This window comes from Thrips palmi, unplaced genomic scaffold (assembly GCF_012932325.1).
Source record: "Thrips palmi isolate BJ-2018 unplaced genomic scaffold, TpBJ-2018v1 HiC_scaffold_5, whole genome shotgun sequence".
NCBI classification, from domain to species: Eukaryota; Metazoa; Arthropoda; class Insecta; order Thysanoptera; family Thripidae; genus Thrips; species Thrips palmi.
Window position 1 is genome coordinate 11,482,549 of NW_023144632.1, and position 19,081 is coordinate 11,501,629.

The 19,081-nt window shown below is 59.3% G+C and overlaps 5 protein-coding genes across 5 annotated transcripts in view; 3 read left to right on the forward strand and 2 right to left on the reverse strand.

Moving 5' to 3' along the window:
* On the forward strand, positions 1-1,416 carry LOC117651293. The gene is made up of 4 exons (XM_034395162.1): positions 1-158; positions 319-404; positions 850-1,039; positions 1,111-1,416. The coding sequence occupies exons 1-4, from the start codon at positions 108-110 to the stop codon at positions 1,369-1,371; spliced, it is 588 nt and encodes a 195-aa protein (XP_034251053.1). The 5' UTR covers positions 1-107; the 3' UTR covers positions 1,372-1,416.
* A 248-nt stretch (positions 1,417-1,664) lies between these two features.
* Positions 1,665-3,780, forward strand: LOC117651287. Its single transcript, XM_034395155.1, has 6 exons — positions 1,665-1,948; positions 2,030-2,373; positions 2,511-2,795; positions 2,875-2,986; positions 3,064-3,184; positions 3,259-3,780. The coding sequence occupies exons 3-6, from the start codon at positions 2,513-2,515 to the stop codon at positions 3,454-3,456; spliced, it is 714 nt and encodes a 237-aa protein (XP_034251046.1). The 5' UTR covers positions 1,665-1,948; positions 2,030-2,373; positions 2,511-2,512; the 3' UTR covers positions 3,457-3,780.
* Positions 3,738-5,260, reverse strand: LOC117651292 (endocuticle structural glycoprotein SgAbd-2-like). The gene is made up of 4 exons (XM_034395161.1): positions 5,221-5,260; positions 4,942-5,058; positions 4,762-4,865; positions 3,738-4,175 (listed from the first exon to the last, which is right to left on the reverse strand). Exons 1-4 carry the CDS (start codon positions 5,230-5,232, stop codon positions 3,818-3,820), a joined length of 591 nt encoding a protein of 196 aa, XP_034251052.1. The 5' UTR covers positions 5,233-5,260; the 3' UTR covers positions 3,738-3,817.
* A 4,363-nt stretch (positions 5,261-9,623) lies between these two features.
* Positions 9,624-10,648, forward strand: LOC117651294 (pupal cuticle protein 36-like). Its single transcript, XM_034395163.1, has 2 exons — positions 9,624-9,782; positions 9,863-10,648. The coding sequence occupies exons 1-2, from the start codon at positions 9,771-9,773 to the stop codon at positions 10,424-10,426; spliced, it is 576 nt and encodes a 191-aa protein (XP_034251054.1). The 5' UTR covers positions 9,624-9,770; the 3' UTR covers positions 10,427-10,648.
* LOC117651170 overlaps positions 10,639-19,081 on the reverse strand; it is a 64,254-nt gene continuing 55,811 nt past the window's right edge. The window contains exons 10-30 of the mRNA XM_034394976.1: positions 18,233-18,387; positions 17,831-18,056; positions 17,520-17,750; positions 17,189-17,436; positions 17,006-17,110; positions 16,891-16,942; positions 16,499-16,800; positions 16,256-16,412; positions 16,036-16,173; positions 15,846-15,963; positions 15,576-15,763; positions 15,238-15,440; positions 14,726-14,900; positions 14,257-14,657; positions 13,994-14,187; positions 13,545-13,906; positions 13,251-13,472; positions 12,906-13,102; positions 12,676-12,789; positions 12,512-12,584; positions 10,639-12,423 (exon numbers count right to left, since the gene is read on the reverse strand). Coding sequence (XP_034250867.1) covers positions 12,416-12,423; positions 12,512-12,584; positions 12,676-12,789; positions 12,906-13,102; positions 13,251-13,472; positions 13,545-13,906; positions 13,994-14,187; positions 14,257-14,657; positions 14,726-14,900; positions 15,238-15,440; positions 15,576-15,763; positions 15,846-15,963; positions 16,036-16,173; positions 16,256-16,412; positions 16,499-16,800; positions 16,891-16,942; positions 17,006-17,110; positions 17,189-17,436; positions 17,520-17,750; positions 17,831-18,056; positions 18,233-18,387 — 3,869 coding nt within the window. The 3' untranslated portion in view covers positions 10,639-12,415. The remainder of the gene's footprint in view (positions 12,424-12,511; positions 12,585-12,675; positions 12,790-12,905; positions 13,103-13,250; positions 13,473-13,544; positions 13,907-13,993; positions 14,188-14,256; positions 14,658-14,725; positions 14,901-15,237; positions 15,441-15,575; positions 15,764-15,845; positions 15,964-16,035; positions 16,174-16,255; positions 16,413-16,498; positions 16,801-16,890; positions 16,943-17,005; positions 17,111-17,188; positions 17,437-17,519; positions 17,751-17,830; positions 18,057-18,232; positions 18,388-19,081) is intronic.

Sequence of the window (19,081 nt, forward strand, 5' to 3'; positions counted from 1 at the left end):
TTAAGCGGGCAGATGTTCCACAGCACCTGAGTACCCTATCAGATTCCTTCAAATAGCGAGTAGCCCGGTCCACTCCTCAGTCTACTCTCAGTCGACACCGCAAAACCATGGCTCGTGCTCTGTTCATCGTCCTCGCCCTGGCGGCGACTGCCTACGCCGTAAGCTGCGTGCCACATTACTTGCGGATTTTTTCTTTCCTTTTTTCCTCGGTGAAACCGGGTGCAACGCGGACACCACAAAAAAACTACTGAGTCTCGTTTTGAATTCACTTCTAAGTAGAGGGAGCAATGTCCCTAATGCATCACGTTTTCTGTGCAGGACGAGTATGCCTTCAACCAGGTGGACGAGATCGTGGCCCGGCTCAACGTGTGCCTGGCCCCAGTGCCCCAGAGCCCGTCCAGCTTCTACACGCTAGAGACCTAGAGACTGACGGAGAAGCGCGGGCGCCGATAAGCGCACCAACAGTTTCTCATACTCCTCGCGCGCGGCCGGAGAGCTGTTTCATATTCCAGACAAAATGGCGGCGCACGCACTTAACGGCTAGAGAAGGTTTTTCGGTCACAGCTTCCAAACCGTTCTAGATAGAGGGGTATAGTAAGCGAGCCGATTGTAGGTCTCTGTACAAGCTACAATCGGCTCGCTTACTGTACCACTCTAACTTGAACGGTTTTCGAGCTGTGGCCGAAAAACTGTTCCGGTTGTCTGCTGCGCTCCGCCTGGCCCCACCTTACCGCACCGCTCTCCGCTCCGCTCCCTGTCCCCTCCCCGCTCCCCTCTGGGCCGGCCCAGACAAAATGGCCGCCAGCGCGCGACGGCGCCCGCGCTTCTCCGTCAGCCTCTAGGTCTCTACTACACGCCGGCCGCGAATTGCATCATGAAGGCTCGCTGGAGCCTGGACGACGGCAACACCAAGGAGTCCCTCTCCGGCTCCATCGCCAAATGCCTGGCCCGCCAGCGTGTCAACGCCGGCATCGTGGCCACCGCCCAGAAGTGCCTCCGCGAGTCTCTCGCCAAGGACCTCAAGCCCGCCCTGGAGGAGGTCAGTTTCAATGACACCGTGGCATGCAATCTTTTCTTGTTCTGGGAGTTGACGTTTGGTGCTGTTTGCAGTCCGACTACTCCGCTGAACAGCTGGACGAGATCAGCAGCCGCATCCGGGCGTGCCTGACCTCCATCCCGGAGACCGAGTATCACACCCCCGCCTCCGACTGCCGCAACAACGCCCTCATCGAGGCTGGGGAGGGCTACCCCAAGGAGAGCCTGGTGGACTTCATCATCCCCTGCCTGAACGGCAAGAGCATCGCTGCCCCGGTCGTGTCCGCAGCACAGCAGTGCATCACCGCGGCTCTCGCCGAGCCCCTCTCTGCCTAGGGTCTCACCACCATTGTCGATATCAACAATAAATGTTCAAAATAAGTCCCTCTTTTCTTTAATGTCTTAAGAAAGTGGTGTTTTTGGCTGACACATGTGGCTAAGAATCATTCACGCCCTACCCAAGGACCAAACCAAGAGTTCCTGCTTTATAGAAGTTGGCGCAGTGAAAAAATGTTGCGCCTGAATCATGTTGATAAGGTGCAGCTGGCCCCGCCTCGGCCGCGCGGATATCGCTGGAGCGGCGCGGTGGCGGTGGGGGCCTCGCTATCTTGCACAGTGCAATGCTGCGAGCGCACCGCGGTGGAGGCGCGGCCGCCCCGGGCTTGGCGGCGTGCCTCGCGGTGTGCTTGTTGGCGCGGCGCGTCGTGGCGAACGCGGACCCGCAGTGTCCGGAGGACCACGTCCAGTGCAAGACGCAGAAACGCAACGGCTTTTCGTACCACTGCGTGGCGCCGTCCCTCACCTGCGACGGCTACGAGGACTGCCAGAACGGTCAGGATGAGGAAAACTGCCGGGGCCGGTGCCAGGGCGGCGCCAGGGAGTGCGACGGGCGGTGCATCTTGGCCGCCTACTGGTACGCCGTCGAGCCCCCCCGGAACCTGCCGTGGCCGTGGCCTGCCCTTGTTGCATTCAAACAGCTGTTCCTGTGACCAAGGTGTGACGGCGTGAGGGACTGCGGGGACGGCGCGGACGAGTCCTCTTGCGCTCCGGGCGTTCCCGACGACCGCGACCTCGAGGAGTGCCAGCCGCGGGGGCCACGCGGGGCACCGAAACGGCCAGGGGTGACGGTCAAGCGTCGAGGCGTCCTGCAGTGCGACGGCCGCGTCGACTGCAAGCGTGGCTTGGACGAGAATAGCTGCACCAAGCCGTGGCAGTGCAGGGCCGGCGCGACGCACTGCTTGAGCTCGGGCGGGCGGGCGCGCTGCGTGCACCCTAGCGCACGCTGCGACGGCTTCTGGGACTGCGATGACGGCAGCGACGAGAGTGGCTGCGCACAAGGCGAGGACTTTGCAAAACCTGCCCAAAGCATGAAGAGGAACAAAATGCATGTCTAGAAGCGTAGCACACAAATTTTGCGGCTGGAGGCTTCATACTCAGCGGTGTTAACCTTGCTTATAACTTGTTTGTGACTACAGATATGCCTAGATTCACTGTCCCCCCCAAGTTGACCACTCCAAGTGCAGTGCCCACTCCTCCACCAAGGGGCTGGCATCCTGGGAGCGAAAGAGAGGTGACTCGCCCTGCCCCCGTCGCGTCGTCAGCTGATGTGGTGCCCGCTGCCTCTCCGGGGGTCCAGCGCATCCAGCGCATCCAGCCCATCCAGCCCATCCAGCCCATCCAGCCCATCCAGCCCACCCAGCCTACCCAGCTGGACCAGGCGGACCCCCTGTACGCCCCTAGCAAGGCCCCTGGCTCGGGAGGTGCGTGTCAGTAAAGCTCGTAACATGACTCACATGACTGCAACTGTGGACGCTCTTAACAACTTGTCGCGGTGCACAGGGCTCCTGGTGGTCCAGGACGGCATCCCGGTGTACGCGTGGTTCGTGATCCTGGCCCTGGTCAAGATCCTCCTCGGCCTGGCGTACTTCGGCTTGAGACAGTGGTGCTCCAGGTAATGGCGCGCAAAGTTTGCTCTTGCTCAGCGGGCCTTTGGAAGCACAGCGCCACAATTCGACTTCGGTCTTTCAGTCGCAGGGCGAAGGACGACCAACAGGGCGTGGAGAAGGCGGTCTCCTTCGTTTACGTGGGGAGCAGTGCAGAGCAGACAGCCAACAGCCAGCCCCGACCCCAGAACCTGGTGCAGGTCCAGGTGAGCTCTTTTCCTTACCTTCTTCGGTCCCTCCCGACCGCCGCTCAAGTGATGCACAAGTCTCCCTCCTCCAGGAGGACAACGACTTGGTGGACTTGCTGACGCCCTGCGTCGTCCCCGTCGTGACGCAGCCCCCACCCCTGCAGCCGCAGCGCTCCCTTCCGGGCGAAACCGTCTACGAATCGCTGCGCGCCGCCACCAGGCCCGGCGTGGACCTGCTGCTGGCCACCCTGGAAGACGTCGTGTACTCCACGCCAAGCATCCACGTCTAGCGGTGCGCGCGAGTATTGCACAGACAAATGGGATATGTGCAGACCGCTAGGAACATCGAGATTCCCCTCGTTGCTCGATTCTGGACCGAAGTGATGATAGTGACTGACTCGAGTCGGGCCGATGCATCTCCGCGAACGGTGCTCCGTGGCGATAGGCAACCCATCCGGCGCGGAACGGTCGCCCTGCCTGCCGTCTACTTGTTGAACCTACGGAAGCTGGTGGCGTGCCGGCTTGTTGTGCAGTTTATCTCAGGAGGTCGTCTTACAAGAATTCAACACTATTTTCGTGTTTTCTGTTTTTATTTTAATAAATTATTTACATTAGAAAGGACAGTTGAGGGGAAGGGGGAGTGTCAGGTACTTAGAACTGCTTGTACTGCTGGTACCTCTGCTGGCTCTGCTGCTGCTGGTACTGCTGGAAGGCGGGCTGGCGCACCTGCTGCACCTGCTGGACGGGCTCGTCCTTGGGCAGCGGGGGCAGGGTCTTGACGGCCTTGGCGATGTCGGCGGGGACGGCCGGCGGGTTGGGCAGATGGGCGCCGGACGCGCGGAAGCCGAACTCGTCGGCGATGTAGTTGACGGTGTAGGTCTGGCCGTCGTCGCCGACGTACGAGTAGGAGCCGGTGACGGCGGGCACGTGGTGGGGCTCGTTCTTCTCGTCGCGGATCTCCTTGATCTTGGCGTCCTCCTGGATGTTGATGCCGTGCTCGGTGCCGTAGCTGCAAGCGAGCAGAAGGTCAGCGCGTTTCGGCGAAGAGTCCAAGGTCAGCGGTTCAAATACCACACCTCGCATACATTTTTTTGTCAAACAGCAGCCACTGTCCTATTACATAATTATTGAAACAAAACTGAAAAAGATCCAGGGGTCTTCACTCCACGGTACTGAGCGTGTGGAGCCTCCTGGTCTTATTCTGGCATTCGAGTTTCTGTTCCATTCTACGACGCGGCCGGTCCCTGTTGACCCGGCAAGGACGCCCCGCCGCCCCGCGGACGGCCGTAAAGGATGCCATAATCAGGACCAAACAGGACAGGTCACGAAAGGAAGTGAAATAATCCTTTCGCTCTCTATTTTTATTGCCGGGCAGGCAGCACAAGCAGCGGACTCGATTATCCAAGTCCAAACAAGGCGATTTGCTTCGGTTCACGACCTGTTTGCGGTAAATGCGTCACGTCCTCAAGTCTTGAATCGAGACTGGGGTCCAGGGATTGCGTAATGTCGTGGCCGCCGTGCGTTACCTTTTGGCCGGCCGGCCGGGCCGGGGCGGTGCCTGCTGGCAGCATGCTGGCGGGCTGACTGTGACTCACCTGAACTGGTAGTCGCCGGCGGGCTGCACGTTGCGCTCGAAGCTGGTGATGGCGATGGGCGGCAGCACGGGCTTGCTGGGCTGCACGTACTGGCTCACCGACGCCTGCAGAGCACACACCGCGCGTCAGCTACGACTCCCCTTTCTTCTACACCCTCAAAGCGTGCGGAATCGCCCTCACCTTCTGCTGCACGACGGGCTCCTCGTACTGCTGCTTGCTGTACACCGACTTCTGGGCGGAGTTGTAGTTGTTGAACTGGGGGGCAGCCGAGGCCACGGCCAGCATGGCGGCGAAAACCTGCGCATGGGGGGTGGCCGGTGGTGAGTCCTTAAGCGCGTCGACAGCTAGCTGCTCTCTCAGCACATTCACTCTTTAAGAAAATCCCCCATCCAAGGTAAAGTCCCTGGATTTGTCAAATTGCCTTTTCCTTTGGGGGCTGCTGCGCTGGTGGGTACTCACAAGGGACTTCATGTTGCTGGGACGCGTCTGCCGGCGAGGACTGGAGTCGAGTGCCCCGCTCCGCCTCCGGGCCGCTTTTATACGAACACCACTGCGGCGGGCGCGCGCCGCCACGCCGCCACGCCGCCACGCCGCGGCAGGGGCCAGGCCGCCAGGCCCTGGGCGGCCTCCACGCCTGCCCTGCTTAGTGCTTCGCCGAAAATAAGATGAGCAGGAGGCGGCAGCGCGGCTCCGCGAACGAGGCGGATCCACCGGGGACCGCCGGGGACGGCACATTAGCGCAGGAACCGCGACATCCCCAAGCCGGCGTGGGGGTGCGCCGTGTGCGCCCAATGGACGAGGGTGGCAATACCCTCTTAATGCACCTGTATCTTTTGGTCCAGAACACCGGGTTCTTACCGAGGGGGAAATCACTCTTATAACCTGTGACCCGACTACTCCCTATTACGCTCTATTACGCTATCACAGAAGGCTTATTACGCTCAAAAATATCCAGATTTAGGCTAAAATCGGACCCTAAACAGGGCAAATTTTAAGAAATTTGGCTATTACGCTATTACTATTACGCGTAATACTTGGAGTCGGTGACCCGACTATTGCGCGAGTGATTTCCCCCTCGGTTCTGACAAAAGTTTTGGGAAGTCTTGATAAGACACATCTTCCGTTTTTGTCTGTTCGCCGAGACATATTGAAAATATGAAGACAAGGTTCGAAGAAGGGAAGAATGGAAATGAACCATGACAAGCGCCCCGTGTAGGTGGCCGTTCATACTTCGCGGCCCTGCGGCGCCACAGGGGGGCCATTGTCAACCGAAGCAGCTAGCGGGAAATTAACAAACCAATTGCGCAACGAGGATGCCACATAACGGCTGCTGGCCCAGGCAGGCTGCAGGCTCGGTGCGAAAAGCAGCGACGACGACAAAGATTCTTTTTTTCCGCCGCCTCGGAAAGAAAGGCGTGCATGCGAGGCGGGGCGGAGTCCACGGCCTCCCAGCGTCCTGCAGTGCCGATTTCACCGTAATGACGCGTGCGACGAGCGACACGAGCATCGGCCACTGCTTGGCGGCGCGCGGGGCGGCGCGGACGGCGAGAGCAACAACCTGGCAGTAGTTAGCCTGCACGCCGCGGCACGCCGCTACGCCGGTTAGTGACGAATATCGTCCGGGAACTTTAACCTGCCCGGCCCTGTCGCCCTGCCGCCTCCTGTGCCATAGGCATCCCGGCATCGGCGTGCTCGGGCCCGGGCCGCCCGGTGTCGAAATTGGCGCTGACGCTGGCGGTAAATCTGACGGGCTGGGCGAGGAGGAGCGCGGTGGAGCGCGGCGAGGCGGCATCTGGCCTTTCGGGTCGGCACGTTGGCACCTTCCCAGTCGCCGGGCTGCCGGGCCGCCGGGCACAGTGTATGATCCGGGGCCAATTTTTCGGCACCCGTCCACAGACACGTGCGCGTCAAGTCGCGTCAAGGTGCCGGGGGACCCGGTCTAGCTTCGATTTGTGTCGCGCCCACGCGCTCCGCACCACTCTCGTCGCCCTCCAGGCCGTGCTGTGCTGGCCGGGCCGGGGGCAGCCGGGGCCATCTGGGGGCAGCCCGAGAGCCTCGACGAGCACGCCGGGGGGACAATAGGGCGGTGGGCGCGCGTCCACGCACCTTGCTGACGTCCCGCGTCGCACCGCCGCACGGTTCGCGGCACGGCACGGCACGGCGGCGTGGCACGCAGGGAAATACTTGACATGATTAGATTAAGGACGACCACGCTGTCCTTGAGAAGTTCCATGTCGAAAGGGAATGAAGACTCGACGACGGGCCGGTCGAGCTGGGCCGGGCAGCAGCCGCATGCAGGGCGAAGCGCTTGCCCCGCCACGCCCCGCCACGCCCCGCCACGCCCCGCCACGCCCCGCCAGTCACTGACACGCTGACACACCGTGAGCGGGGGAACACGTACACAATAAAGTTTTACATGAAGGGTGCCTGTCATAAGCGGGAAATAAAAGGAACTCAAGCGGAGCCGCCCCATTATCGAGTCACTCACTGGTCACTGTAAAACTGAGGAAAGACGGCTCCAACAGCGCTCGCAGTCCCGACCTCCGTCCAAGGAGGGACCTGTCTTTTCAGATTGATAGAAAGAAATTAAAGAAATGGCGGGATCTCGGGATGGCCCGAGGAGGCCACGCTCTGTCGCTGACTCCCACTGGGGCCCACGCGGCCGCCGCCGGGGAACCCTGCTCCTGCTGGCCCGGGCTGGCCCTCCCGGGCAGACGGCGCGCACGGCGGACCCGCCCGGTCCCCAAGCCGTATTGTGTCAGGTAACTGGACCATTGAAAGCAAACGCGTACGTTTCGTTGAGTGAGATGCTGTAACCTACCGGCCAGCGTTGCCACGTGAGTCCGACTGCGCATGTGTGAGTGCGTGAGCGAGAGGGATAGCTCTCTCCCGCGATGCGCTAAACGCGTCGATCCGCGACGCTGCGTGCCCTGCGTGCAACGCGCGGCTCTTCCTGCTTCCTTTCCAGCATTCTTCATTTGCGCGAAACACAGATCTTCTACCTCGCTTCAAAGTGCATCGATCTATCCACCTGGTTGGGTCAACAGGTTTGGTTCTTTGCCCCACGTCCCTGAGTCCCCAATCTCTGGCTCTGGTATCCACTGGCGCTTCCAGAAGTATCCCAAAATTTCTTGGGATGGGTCCGGCTTCGACGAGCAGGGCACTTCGACCTACGTACCTCGACCAGACCCCGAGCGGGTAGGCAGCCGAACTGCACGTAACAGCTCCCGGAGTCGGTGACGTCACGAAAGGTGAACGACGTTATCAGAGCGCCGCGGGCAAACCGAGCGTGCACGCGTGCGGGTGTGAACGCGCCTTGGCGTGTTGGCAGGGCTGTAAGCGTGCGTGCGAGCGTGCGTGCCAACCTGGCAACACCCGGGGCTCGCTGGCCATGCGCGTCGCCGCGTCGCCGCGTCGCCCAGACAGCCGTCCCTCTCCCACTGGCCGGGCACGCAGGGGCCCCGACTCGGACGCCTCCCCGCGACGCCCCCCGCGGAGGATCCCGAGGGAACCGGTTCCCGGAGGATGTTCGCGAGGACCTGCGAGTGCACCGGCACAGCGCGTGGAGTCCGGGGACGACGCGACGCGACGCTGCAGCGCGGCGGTCTAGCGGTCCGCCGCGGACTGCGAGCCGGCTGCGAGGACCCGGAAACACGGAACAGGACCAAGTTGGAGGATGGCCACTGGCAGCCCTGGCCGAAGCCCTGAGCGAGGCCCTGGCCCTGGGACGGAGCGACGTTACTATAAGTTTGAAAAGCTGTGTCACCAGCGAGGAGAGGAACCCGCCGCAGACCGCAGCACCGTTCCCCTGCCTTTCCGCGCACTTTTACACCCATCCGCGTAGCCTAACCAAGGACCAGCTCGGACTCACCTTGTTTCCCATTCACTCGGGCTGCAGAATGAGGTGGAAAGCAGACGACGCTCTTCGGCCCATTTACGTCGTTCCGGCTGTGAGGCTGTGACCGCACCGGAGCCGTTGGCCTTGAACTTGTGGGACGACTTTTGTTTTCCGCGGGCCGCAGGCACCCCGGCCGGACCCCGCCGGCCTGGACTCTGGCCCCGGCGCCCTGGAGCCCGACGCACTGGCGCCGAGAGTCGTGGAGTGGGAGGACGAGAAACGGGGATTGGGCCATTTTTTTCGGACGGAATCCTCACGCACTTACGTCGCCAGATCCGTCTAGACTCTCTGAGTGATCTTTCGGTGTCCCTTTATCTATTTGCGCCGGGAAAGGCGTATCTTGATTACAACACAAACTCGGTTACAAGTGCAGTTAAAGATGTCCACGGAAAATATCGAGCCACCTGAAACACATTCGTAGGATCAAAAGTCCGAAATTCTAAAACAGGTTTGAAACAAAGGGTCGGAAAGGGTGGGGGGGAGACGAGCCGATTTGCGGTTCCCGGCTGCGTAAGGAAGAACGAAAAAGTGCGAGCAGAAGCGAGCGGCTGCAAGCTTGCTTTCTTGGGTAGCTTGGGTCTCGCAGCGCCGTGCGGGTAGGCAGCCCAACCAGCGCCCGCGCTTTAAGGGTGCACTGTGGCTACGGAGTAACCCCATACATTTGGCCTTGCTCCACCTTACTTTTGAAATCCAATTTTAATTTTGTGAAATTTGTTTGAATCCCGACGTCTTTGACCCGGACCGGTGTCTTTTTAAAGCGTCGTTGCATCAAAAACTCGGTTTTTTCCGGTGTGCTTGTCTTCTGCCTTCATTATAGAATCTGTTTACATATGAGGCGTGATGGGTTTGGATGTCCCCTCGGCTCCCTGCCAGCCGCCAGCCGTGCTCGGGTCATCACGCCCGCCCCACGGGGTCAGACGGCCGTAGGACACCGCGGTAACCCGGCGGGCCGAGCGGCGGGCCACTGGACGTCGTGCTCCGGAGGGTCACCTCTGCGACCCGCACAGTACAGTACCGCCCCCAAATACCCAAATAGCGCGTAATATAAAAGGAGCGGAATTCGGACGTCCGGCAACAGTCGCCCCGTGACCAGCAACCACTCAGCATCACCATGAAGTGTGTGGTGAGTGCAACCCCCAGCGACCCGGGTACTCTACGGCCCTACCATTGTCCAGAAGAGACTCAGTCGCCTCGCCTTTCCAGATCGTCGCCGCCCTGGTGCTCGTCGCCGACGCCGCCGTGCAGCCAATGATGTCCGTGATGCCCATGCACTCGGCCATGCCCATGCACATGTACCAGGCCATGCCCATGCACAAGGCTATGCCCATGTACTCGGCCATGCCCGTGCACATGCACTCGGCCATGCCCATGCACATGCACAAGGCCATGCCTATGGCTGAGGCCCGGTGGGGACAGCCCGCGCAGGCCATGGGCCGGGAGGCCAACGCCGAGATCGTGGAGCACGCCGTCGACATGAGCGAGCCCGGCCGCTACATGTACCGCTTCAGGACCAACAACGGCATCGCCATGATGGAGCAGTACGCCATGGACAAGGACGCCGCCAAGGTGCAGGGCGCCTACGAGTGGATGAGCCCCGAGGGCGAGAACTACAAGGTGGAGTACGTGGCCGACGAGATGGGCTACCGGCCCGTCGGCGCGCACCTGCCCCAGGTGCCCGTCGCCATCCTGCGCTCGCTCGAGTGGAACGCGGCCCACCCCGAGGAGGACATGGCCGGCAAGTACCACGCCGAGAAGATGATGCACTGAACGGAGGAGCCGGGCTGCCGTAGGCTGCCGCGCACCGCGGCCACTCTGGCGCCCACGCAGGCAACACAACGAACATGGCTCACCGTTTCCGCTCACCGCCTCCCGAGCGGGAAGGGCAGCTCTCTCAAGAAAATTGACTTTTCATTATGTACCGCTCGCCTCATAATCACGCAAAGGCCATTTTTATGGCACTATTGAATAAATGTTTCAAGTCAAGGGCCATATTTCAATTTTTATTGATTGTCAATTCTCCTAAATATCTACATGACAATACATTACAACTTGTCTGATAGTTAAAACTCACACATAGGAATGTTTTACACATAATTATTATTGCCGACGTATTCTCAAAACTGAAATGTTATCGAATCACAGAAATGGAGGATTCCTTTGTTTGATGAAGCCCTGAGCTTGTATCAGCTCCTCCTCCTTCTTGCTACACACGAAATTAAGCACACAGATTAAATTCCAAATAAAGAAGTTTGAAACAGTTTCACATCACATAAATGCAATACTCTAGACATCCATTTTCTACTGTAAATACCTCACAAGAATATAGGAATATTTACATCTAGAGGAAAGTAGTTATACTACATTTACATTTACCATTCCACTGAAAGTCTTAAAGGGTGAAGTAAGAAAGAGTTTGTGACTTCCCTACACAGGATACAAAGAGTTTCTGAGACAGGGAGATCTAAAAGCATTGGCAACAGTGATACAAATCCATCACAGGGATTTACATTTCTAGAACAGGGATCTATGAAATGTTAGTAAGTAATGTTTTAAATTATTGCTACACTTTGGGCACTCTATCACAGACCATGTCAGGAAATTAATAGCAAATAATTTTAAAAATTTACATAAACTTTTAACTGTAGTGCAGTCACACAAAAGAAACAACGTTTTTATTTGTGCACAGCTATAATGGGATAGAACACAGGTACACAGTTAAATATCTTAAGCACAATGCAAATTAAAGGAGACATCAATCACAAATATGATTGCCAAAATTTGTCCAGATCACAAAATAAGTACATTTACATTAGGATAGGGGAGAATAGGACAGAGTTAGGGAAAATAGGGAAAGATTATCAAACCAAAAAGGAAGGGCTCTCTTTGGTCTCATCAGTCTTAAAGAGGGAAAGAAGATAAAAATAAGAGGGACAAAGATATACAAACATTATAGAAAAGGACCTAATATCTAGAAGGGTAAAACAACAATAATTTTATGTCAGTAGTTCATAAATAGGTTTCTATTTAGTGATATTGAAATAACTAGCTAAAGTGATCAGTGCCCTTTACACACTGGGCTTTAATTTCTGTGACAACTCTATAATACTGGTTCTTGTTGGAACTCAGAATTAAGCGTTACCACAGCACGAGAAATACGTTGTACCATAAAGGGCTCAAGATATACTAATACTTTGTCAAGAAAAATTAAAGTTATGTACATTTAGACAACTGGCACTGCCATTACCCGAAACTGAACATAATATCAGAGAGGCAAAAATGGCGTTCAATTAGTTATAGGACCTACCTCTCCAGTGTTTGTGCAATCACTCATATAATAGCTATGTACATCTATGATAAACATTTTCAATCTAATTTTATGGCTATGTATCTTTTCTGAGACCACTGAAGAAAGTTAAACAAAATAAAACAGAAAAGGTAAAATACAATAAAGGCAACAATTTGTATAATTTGATAATTCAACCAATAGCATCACCAACGAGAAAAATCGTTTCAAAGCATAGTGATATTTTCTGCAAGTCTTCAATAAGTTGTCTTATCACATTTGCTATCCCAGGGCTAGGGACATGGGAGTTCCAAAAAAAGGGTTGGAATTGCATCCACTCCAAACAATGTTAAAATTATTTGGCCATTAATATTCTCTTTAACGAACATAGGAAGGTATATTAGATTGGACGGTGTAATGTTTTGCACCGTAAATTGTGAAATTTCTTGTTTTCAAGGAAGGACTGGGTTTCTTCAATCACCTGAAACAAACAAGGTTCAGGCGCATATAGTACAACACAATAGTACTTACAAATGTACCATTTTGGAAACATTGACTGTGTAGCTCACCTTCTTCATAGGTGATATCTGTATCTTGATCTAGGATATCCCGACAACTTGAAAGTGATGTTTGTTTCTTGAGCTGGAATCAATAGAAACGAAAAGAGCACTTTACACATCTGTTCACCATCTGTCCGTACGGGAAGCCAAGGGTTTTGGTTCTGACTGTGTACCTGGTTTTTCCGTCGCTGAGGAGGTGAGCGCTGGTTCCAAAGGGCTTCCAACTGATCAAAATGCTGGGACTGCGCCAGCGCGGCCTGCTCAGGACCCGGCATCCCGGACGATGGCTGTAAGCAGGAAAAAGGTATACACAATCCGTTGCTCGGCACATCTTTGTTTGCGTCTCAAGTGTGGGATACAGGAGACGGCCAAATTGGGCAGTTGAATTAGCTCTTAAGCTTACCGCGGCGGCCTTGCACTTGGAGATCTCCTCCATGGACGCGGACACGGAGAAACGGCGCTTGAGCCGCTCGTCCACGGCGGCCATCATGATGGACGACGTCAGCTGGCCGTACTTCTTCTGCCACGTGTAGGTGTCCAGCGAGACCTCCTTCTTAAGCAGCCGCCGGCCCGCCCGCTTCGGCAGAGGGGGCCGCAGGTCTGTGGGCAGAACCAGAACTCAGTGTTAGGCGGAGCGCGCCGAGAGCCGAGCGCCTGGGCAGCAGGCCACCCAGCGTCCACCGCGCGCGGCGGCACGGCCTGCCGCTCGGGCTGAAGGCCGCTGAGGGCTGCGGTCGCGGTCACGCACCTTCCATCTCCTTGGGCGCGACGTACGCGGGCAGCGTCACGTAGGTGGCGGGGGTGTTGTGCAGGAAGACGATGAGCATGGAGCGGGAGTCCAGCAGCTGCACGCCGATGCGCGACGCGTCCGACGCCATGGCCAGCCCCAAGATAGGCTGATGCAGCACCAGGGCGGTCAGCGGCGTCCCCTTGTTCACGTCCCACACCATGATGGTCCTGTCCTCGGACCCTGCAAGCAGAGGCTGGCGGTCAGGCCGCGTCCTGGGTGCCGGCAAGCAAGCCGCCTGTCACAGTCACTCACCCGACACGACGAGCGTGCCGTCGCCCGACACCCGCACGCACGTGACGCAGCCCAGGTGTCCGCTCAGCGTCTGCACGTCGTTGCCCGTGTTGATGTCCCAGCAGATGAGGTTGGCGTCCTTGGAGCCCGACACGACGAGCGACTTGTTGGTGACGGACACGGACACGCACGTCACGTCGTCCGTGTGGCCCACCAGCACCTGCGCCAGCTTGCCGCCCGCCAGCTGCCACACCTTGAGCGAGGTGTCCCTGGAGCCGGTGATGAGGTGCAACGAGTCGGAGCTCAGCGCCAGGCACGTCACCTCCTGCGAGTGGCTCACGGAGAAGCGCTCGTCCTCGCGCGTCAGCGACCAGATGCGCAGGCTGAGCAGGCACCAGTTAGCACCACTTAGCACCAGTTAGCAACAGTTAGCACCAGTTAGCATCTACTCTCCCCCACAGTGCTGTTACCTTGTGTCGTCCACCCCAGACACGACGAACTTCATGTCGTGGGTGACGGCGAGGCTGGAGCCCGGGCCGTTGCAAGTCTGCAGCAGCGACGCGTCGTCAGCCACCCACACGGCGAGCAGCCCCGCGCGGTCCCCGGAGACGACGCGGCGGGAGTCCGCTAGCACGCACACGGACGTCACGGCGTTCTGGTGGCCCTGCAGCAGCAACCACGGTCAAGCACCCACCACCAGCAGGCCACACAGGCCAACAGACCGACAGCCTACCTTGAAGGTGGCCACGCACTGGCCCAGCGTCAGTCCCCACACGCGCACCGTCTTGTCCTCGGAGCCCGAGATGCAGAACAGGCCGTTGGGCGCGAACGACACCGCCGTCACGGAGGCGATGTGGCCCTCGAGCGTGGCGTGCAGCTCGGGGGGGTTGAGCAGCCAGATGTTGACCAGGCTGTCCACCGAGCCGGTGACCGCGGTGGTGCCGTCCCTGCACACCTCCATGCACGTGATGGGCGCCGTGTGCACCTGGCTGTTGCGCGACATCTTCCTGGCGTGGCGCGCCGCCACGGGGCCCAGCGACACGGCCACCTCGGCCACGCCGGGCATCCCGGCCACGCCCGCGGCCGCGGACGCCTCGTCGCGGCGGAAGCTCCACAGCGTCACCACGTTGCCCCCTGCAATCAGCACGAACGTGGTGTCATGGCGTTCCAGCGAGGTGGGCGGGGCGCGCAGGCGAACGTACCCGCGGTGAGGAGGAAGTCGTCGCGCTCCGTGCAGCACACTCCCGTCACCGCGTTGGTGTGGGTGTCCAGGGTGCGCTCCAGCCACCCCGAGTGCAGGTCGAACACGTACACCTTGCCGTCCTCGCCGCCCAAAACGGCCCGCCGGTTGTCCGCGGCCAGGCACAGCGACCGCGCCTGCAAGCAAACGGCCGCCACGGCCTCGTCAGGCGAGCGGCGTCGGGGTGGGCTGGGTGGGCCAAGAGCAGGGTATTCGTCTACGCCAGGGTCGGCCTGGCGACTGTGGCTGCCCAAAGCCAGTCTCAAATCGCGAGACATCCGTCGCGTTCCGTCTAACTTAGCTGCAACCCTGCTCTCAGGCCATTCTCATCAGACATTCACACTTATTAGCCAGTACTCTTTGGCATTTCCTGGTGTACAGCAGTTCTATTCTTGGCATTCGAAATAATTAATGGATATTCATATTCACATAAGCGATTGAAGCCTCTCGGGGTGCGCCATCGCGACGGCCTACCTTGGCGCGGTGGCCGCGGAGGGCGTGGATCTCGGTGCCCGTGGCGGTGGAGTGCAGCACGAGCTGGTTGTTGTCCAGCACGATCAGCAGGAACACGGAGTCGGGCGAGAGCCCGATCAGCGACACGCCGGTGGCCACGTTAATGGTGTTGAGCAGCTGGCAGGAGTCCAGCGCCCACAGGCACACCGTCTGGTCCGTCGAGCCTGTCGGGGCCGGGCAGGGGGCCGAGTCAGTGTTACTCCGACAGGTCGGAAAGTTGAACGGTAGATTCCGACCTCAGTAAGGCCTAGCACAGAGAAGACTCAAGGGCTAGGAACTTGGACCGTTGCGACGCTCACCGGACACGAGCACGTCGCCGAAGGCGTTGATCTTGAGGGCGGTGACGGGGCCGCGGTGGTGGTCCACCTTCATCACCCGTCGGCCCGTCGTCATGTTGGCCACGACGATGCTCGAGTCCTCGCCGCCCGACACCACCACGGAGCCGCCCAGCGCGGGCGTGATGCAGAGGACGGCCGCGATGTGCTCGCTGGGGACCGGACAGGGAGGGTTACGCCATGGTTTCGCCGCGCGACTAGCTAATGCTGAGTGCTCCCTGCCCGAATACTCACTGGATCTTGGTGAGGATCTCGTACGTCTTGAGGCTCCAGACGATGACGTGGAGGTCCACGGAGCCCGTGATGAGCTGCGTCGGCGTGGTGTGCATGCAGGTGACGGGGGCGCTGTGACCTGCAAGACAAACACCATCGTCAGGACGGGGGCGACGAAATGAGCAGCAGAGGCGGCGGCACGGCGGCTCACCCTTGAACGTGGTGACGAGGGCGTTGCTCATGATGTGCCACATCTGGGGGTCGATGGGCACGCCGTTGGGGACCACGATGACGTGCTGGCCGCACGGCGTGGGCTCCACCAGGCGCACGCTGTGGGTGCACACCATGCCTGCCGACAAGAGCACGGCGTCAGAGTGAGCGAAAGGGACGGCAGAGGAGGCTCGCAAAGGGAGAAAGGGAGCGGGCCTCACTCCTGATCTGCAGCGGCAGCGGCGCCTGCAGCCACCCGGTGAGGGGCACGAGTAGGGGCCCGTGGAAGCCGTCGCACCACGCCATGGACGCGGACAGCAGGCGGGACACTAGGTCGGGCAGCGGCTGCGGCAGCGAGTCGCGGTCCTTGGGCTGCTCCTGTAGGACATGAACAACGAACCAAACTAGCTTCTCGACGCCATGCGCTAGTTCACAGTGCTGCGGGCCATGGCATGTTCACCCACCTGAGCGGGACGCAGCCAGCACACGAGCTGCGCGGCGAGCTGCAGGGGGTCGCGCACCAGGACGTCGCCGGCCTTGCGCAGGGTGTAGTAGACGAGCTCGAGCGCGCGGTCCAGCAGGAAGCAGCGCGCGTGCTCCAGGACGCAGCGCAGGTAGCCCACGGACACGGTCTGCACGGCGGCCAGCAGGAAGTCGAAGCTGCAGACGGTGTGGCGCAGCAGGTGCACGTGGTCGCCCGCGCCGAGGAGGTGCAGCCAGGCCTCCTCGACGTGCCGCGGGCTGTACGACACGTCGCACGGCGCGTCTGCAAAGGGGCGCAAGCGTCAGACCGTCAGACCAGGCTCTTGCTGCCGCCCAACCCAGCCAGACGACCACTCCGCCCACTACATGTTACCTTGGCTGTCCTGGTCGCTGGCGCTGTCCTCGTCGTCGCTCTTCTTCTGCTGCTGCTGTTGCTGCTGGAGGCGGCGCTGCTCGGCGCGGCGCTGCCCCGCCCGCTCCGCCGCCTCCACGGCCTCGTCGTCCTCCTCCTCCTCCCGGATCAGGTTCCCGGAGAAGTCATCCTCCTCTTCCTCCTCTTCCTCTTTGATGATCTCCCGGTCCAGCGGGTCCTCCTGCAGCAAAGCCCCCGATTAGCCACCTCTAAAGTATGCACCCCGAGTTAGGTTAGTGGATGGTTGGCCTGCGGGTACCTGGGCGGCCTGGGGCGTGCTGCTTCGCCGGCTAGCCAGTGGCAAGAGGGCCTCGTCGCCCTGCGCCAGGTCGGCGATGTCGCCCTCCGCGATGAACTCGCTGAAGAAGAGGCTGGCGATGGCGGCGTGGGCCGACGGCAGGGCGTCGCGGTCGCCGAGGTAGCGCTTCTTGCACCACTGGCGTATCGCGTGGTGGCGCCAGGTGAGCAGCACCTTGCCGGACATCACCTTGGACTGGATCAGCGAACCTGCGGCGCAACAAAGTGTTCCAAAGACAATCAACTCAAGTTTATCTTTCTTTAAAAAAATAATAGTAGACGCCGGGGCTTACCTAGGCTGCGACGCACCCTGCAGAAGGTGGAAAAGTTGAAGTGGCCGTGCTCGAGCAGGAGCGGCGCGGGCGAGGACTGCGCCGTGGGCATGAGTAGCTCCAGCAGCTCCGTCTCGCTTAGGCCGTACTCCGTGCAGGCCAGGTACCCCGCCAGGCGGCCCACCGCCACGCGCCCCCAGGCCTTCTCCATCCGCGTCAGCTCCTGCTCCACCTGCTGCTCCAGGCTCGGTTCTGGAAGAGCACGGAACACAGCTCGTTGAACGCTTCTCAAGGTTCCACCTGTTGAGAGGTTGAGAGGTTCGAGTCGTTACCCTGCGCGGCGGCCAGCCTGATGACGCAGTCCGCGGCGCGGAGGCGTTCCTTCTGCGTGGCGGTGAGACGCAGCGTGTCCGGGCCCGCCGTGCTGGTGGCCACGAGCAGGATGTTGCGCGGCAGCTGCATCGGCAGCCAGGACAGCGCGGCGGGGCCTTGCTCCTGGTCCAGCGGGTTGATGCGTGGCAGGTCGTCCAGCAGCACCAGCATCGTCTCGCCGCTCTCCTGCACGACACGCAGCACGTCGAGCACGTCAAGTAACTTGATGAACTTGATAGGCTGGACCAGCATGATCGTTAGCCGATTCAGGCCCGTCCTGACCACGCCAATCTTGCAGAGCGCAAACCAGGCACGTCACGTACGGCCAGAACGGCGCGCGTCATCAGAGTCACAGGCCTCACCTCGATGCGTTTGGAGAGTCGCTCGAACCACGCCTGCACGTAGGGCTGCTCCAGAGAGGCGTCCTTCGTGATGATGGACTGCTTGGTGAGCACGGCGAACTGCTGGCACAACAAGCGCACCAGCTCCAGGGAGTAGGAGGCGCGGGGCGTGGCACCTGCAGCAGAACATGGTCCGTGAATGGCCGGAAGGAGTGGGGGGAAGGGGGGGGGGATGACTGCCCCTCGCTGTGCAGCGCCGCCCTGGGTCGTGGATCCTCGCCGGCCACACGCGGCGTAACTACTATGCACGGCCTCGGCGCCGCGGGAGGGGGTTCGGCGTCCGGCTGGAATCTAGTTTCTGTGTAAATGATGGAAGGGGCACACCCTTATAAATAATTCGCTAAGCCTTGCCCACAACTCGCAGAGGCGTGTGCCCTCCCTCCCTCTTTCTCTCTCTCTCCTCCTCCTCCTCTCTCTCTCTCTCTCTCTCTCTCTCTCTCTCTCTCTCTCTCTCTCTCTCTCTCTCTCTCTCTCTCTCTCTCTCTCTCTCTCTCTCTCTCTCTCTCTCTCTCTCACGCACAACACTTGCTCACATGCACGCAGCCACTTTCTCACTCATACACTCTCTACAAATCAAAGAGTGTACATGGTACGCTCTAACTGGAGCATGCCTGCAAGCACGCTCTAACTAGCGCATGCCTGCCAAGCATGCACTAACTAGTGCATACATGCCATGTACACGATAACTGAACCGTACATTTACTGCATAAGGGATAGGGAGTTTTCTGCATCAGGAAGCGTGTACATGGCATGTATGCACTAGTTAGTGCATGCTTGGCAGGCATGCGCTAGCTAGAGCGTGCTTGCAGG

Coding starts and splice junctions, on each gene's coding strand:
- LOC117651293 (XM_034395162.1), top strand. CDS start 108: ATGGCTCGTGCTCTGTTCATCGTCCTCGCCCTGGCGGCGACTGCCTAC. Junction 159..318: donor TGGCGGCGACTGCCTACGCC/GTAAGCTGCGTG, acceptor TTTTCTGTGCAG/GACGAGTATGCCTTCAACCA. Junction 405..849: donor CCCCAGAGCCCGTCCAGCTT/CTACACGCTAGA, acceptor TCTAGGTCTCTA/CTACACGCCGGCCGCGAATT.
- LOC117651292 (XM_034395161.1), bottom strand. Junction 4,866..4,941: donor AGCCCGTCGTGCAGCAGAAG/GTGAGGGCGATT, acceptor TGTGCTCTGCAG/GCGTCGGTGAGCCAGTACGT. Junction 4,176..4,761: donor GCCGGCGACTACCAGTTCAG/GTGAGTCACAGT, acceptor GCTCGCTTGCAG/CTACGGCACCGAGCACGGCA.
- LOC117651287 (XM_034395155.1), top strand. CDS start 2,513: ATGCCTAGATTCACTGTCCCCCCCAAGTTGACCACTCCAAGTGCAGTG. Junction 2,987..3,063: donor TTGAGACAGTGGTGCTCCAG/GTAATGGCGCGC, acceptor TCGGTCTTTCAG/TCGCAGGGCGAAGGACGACC. Junction 3,185..3,258: donor AGAACCTGGTGCAGGTCCAG/GTGAGCTCTTTT, acceptor TCCCTCCTCCAG/GAGGACAACGACTTGGTGGA.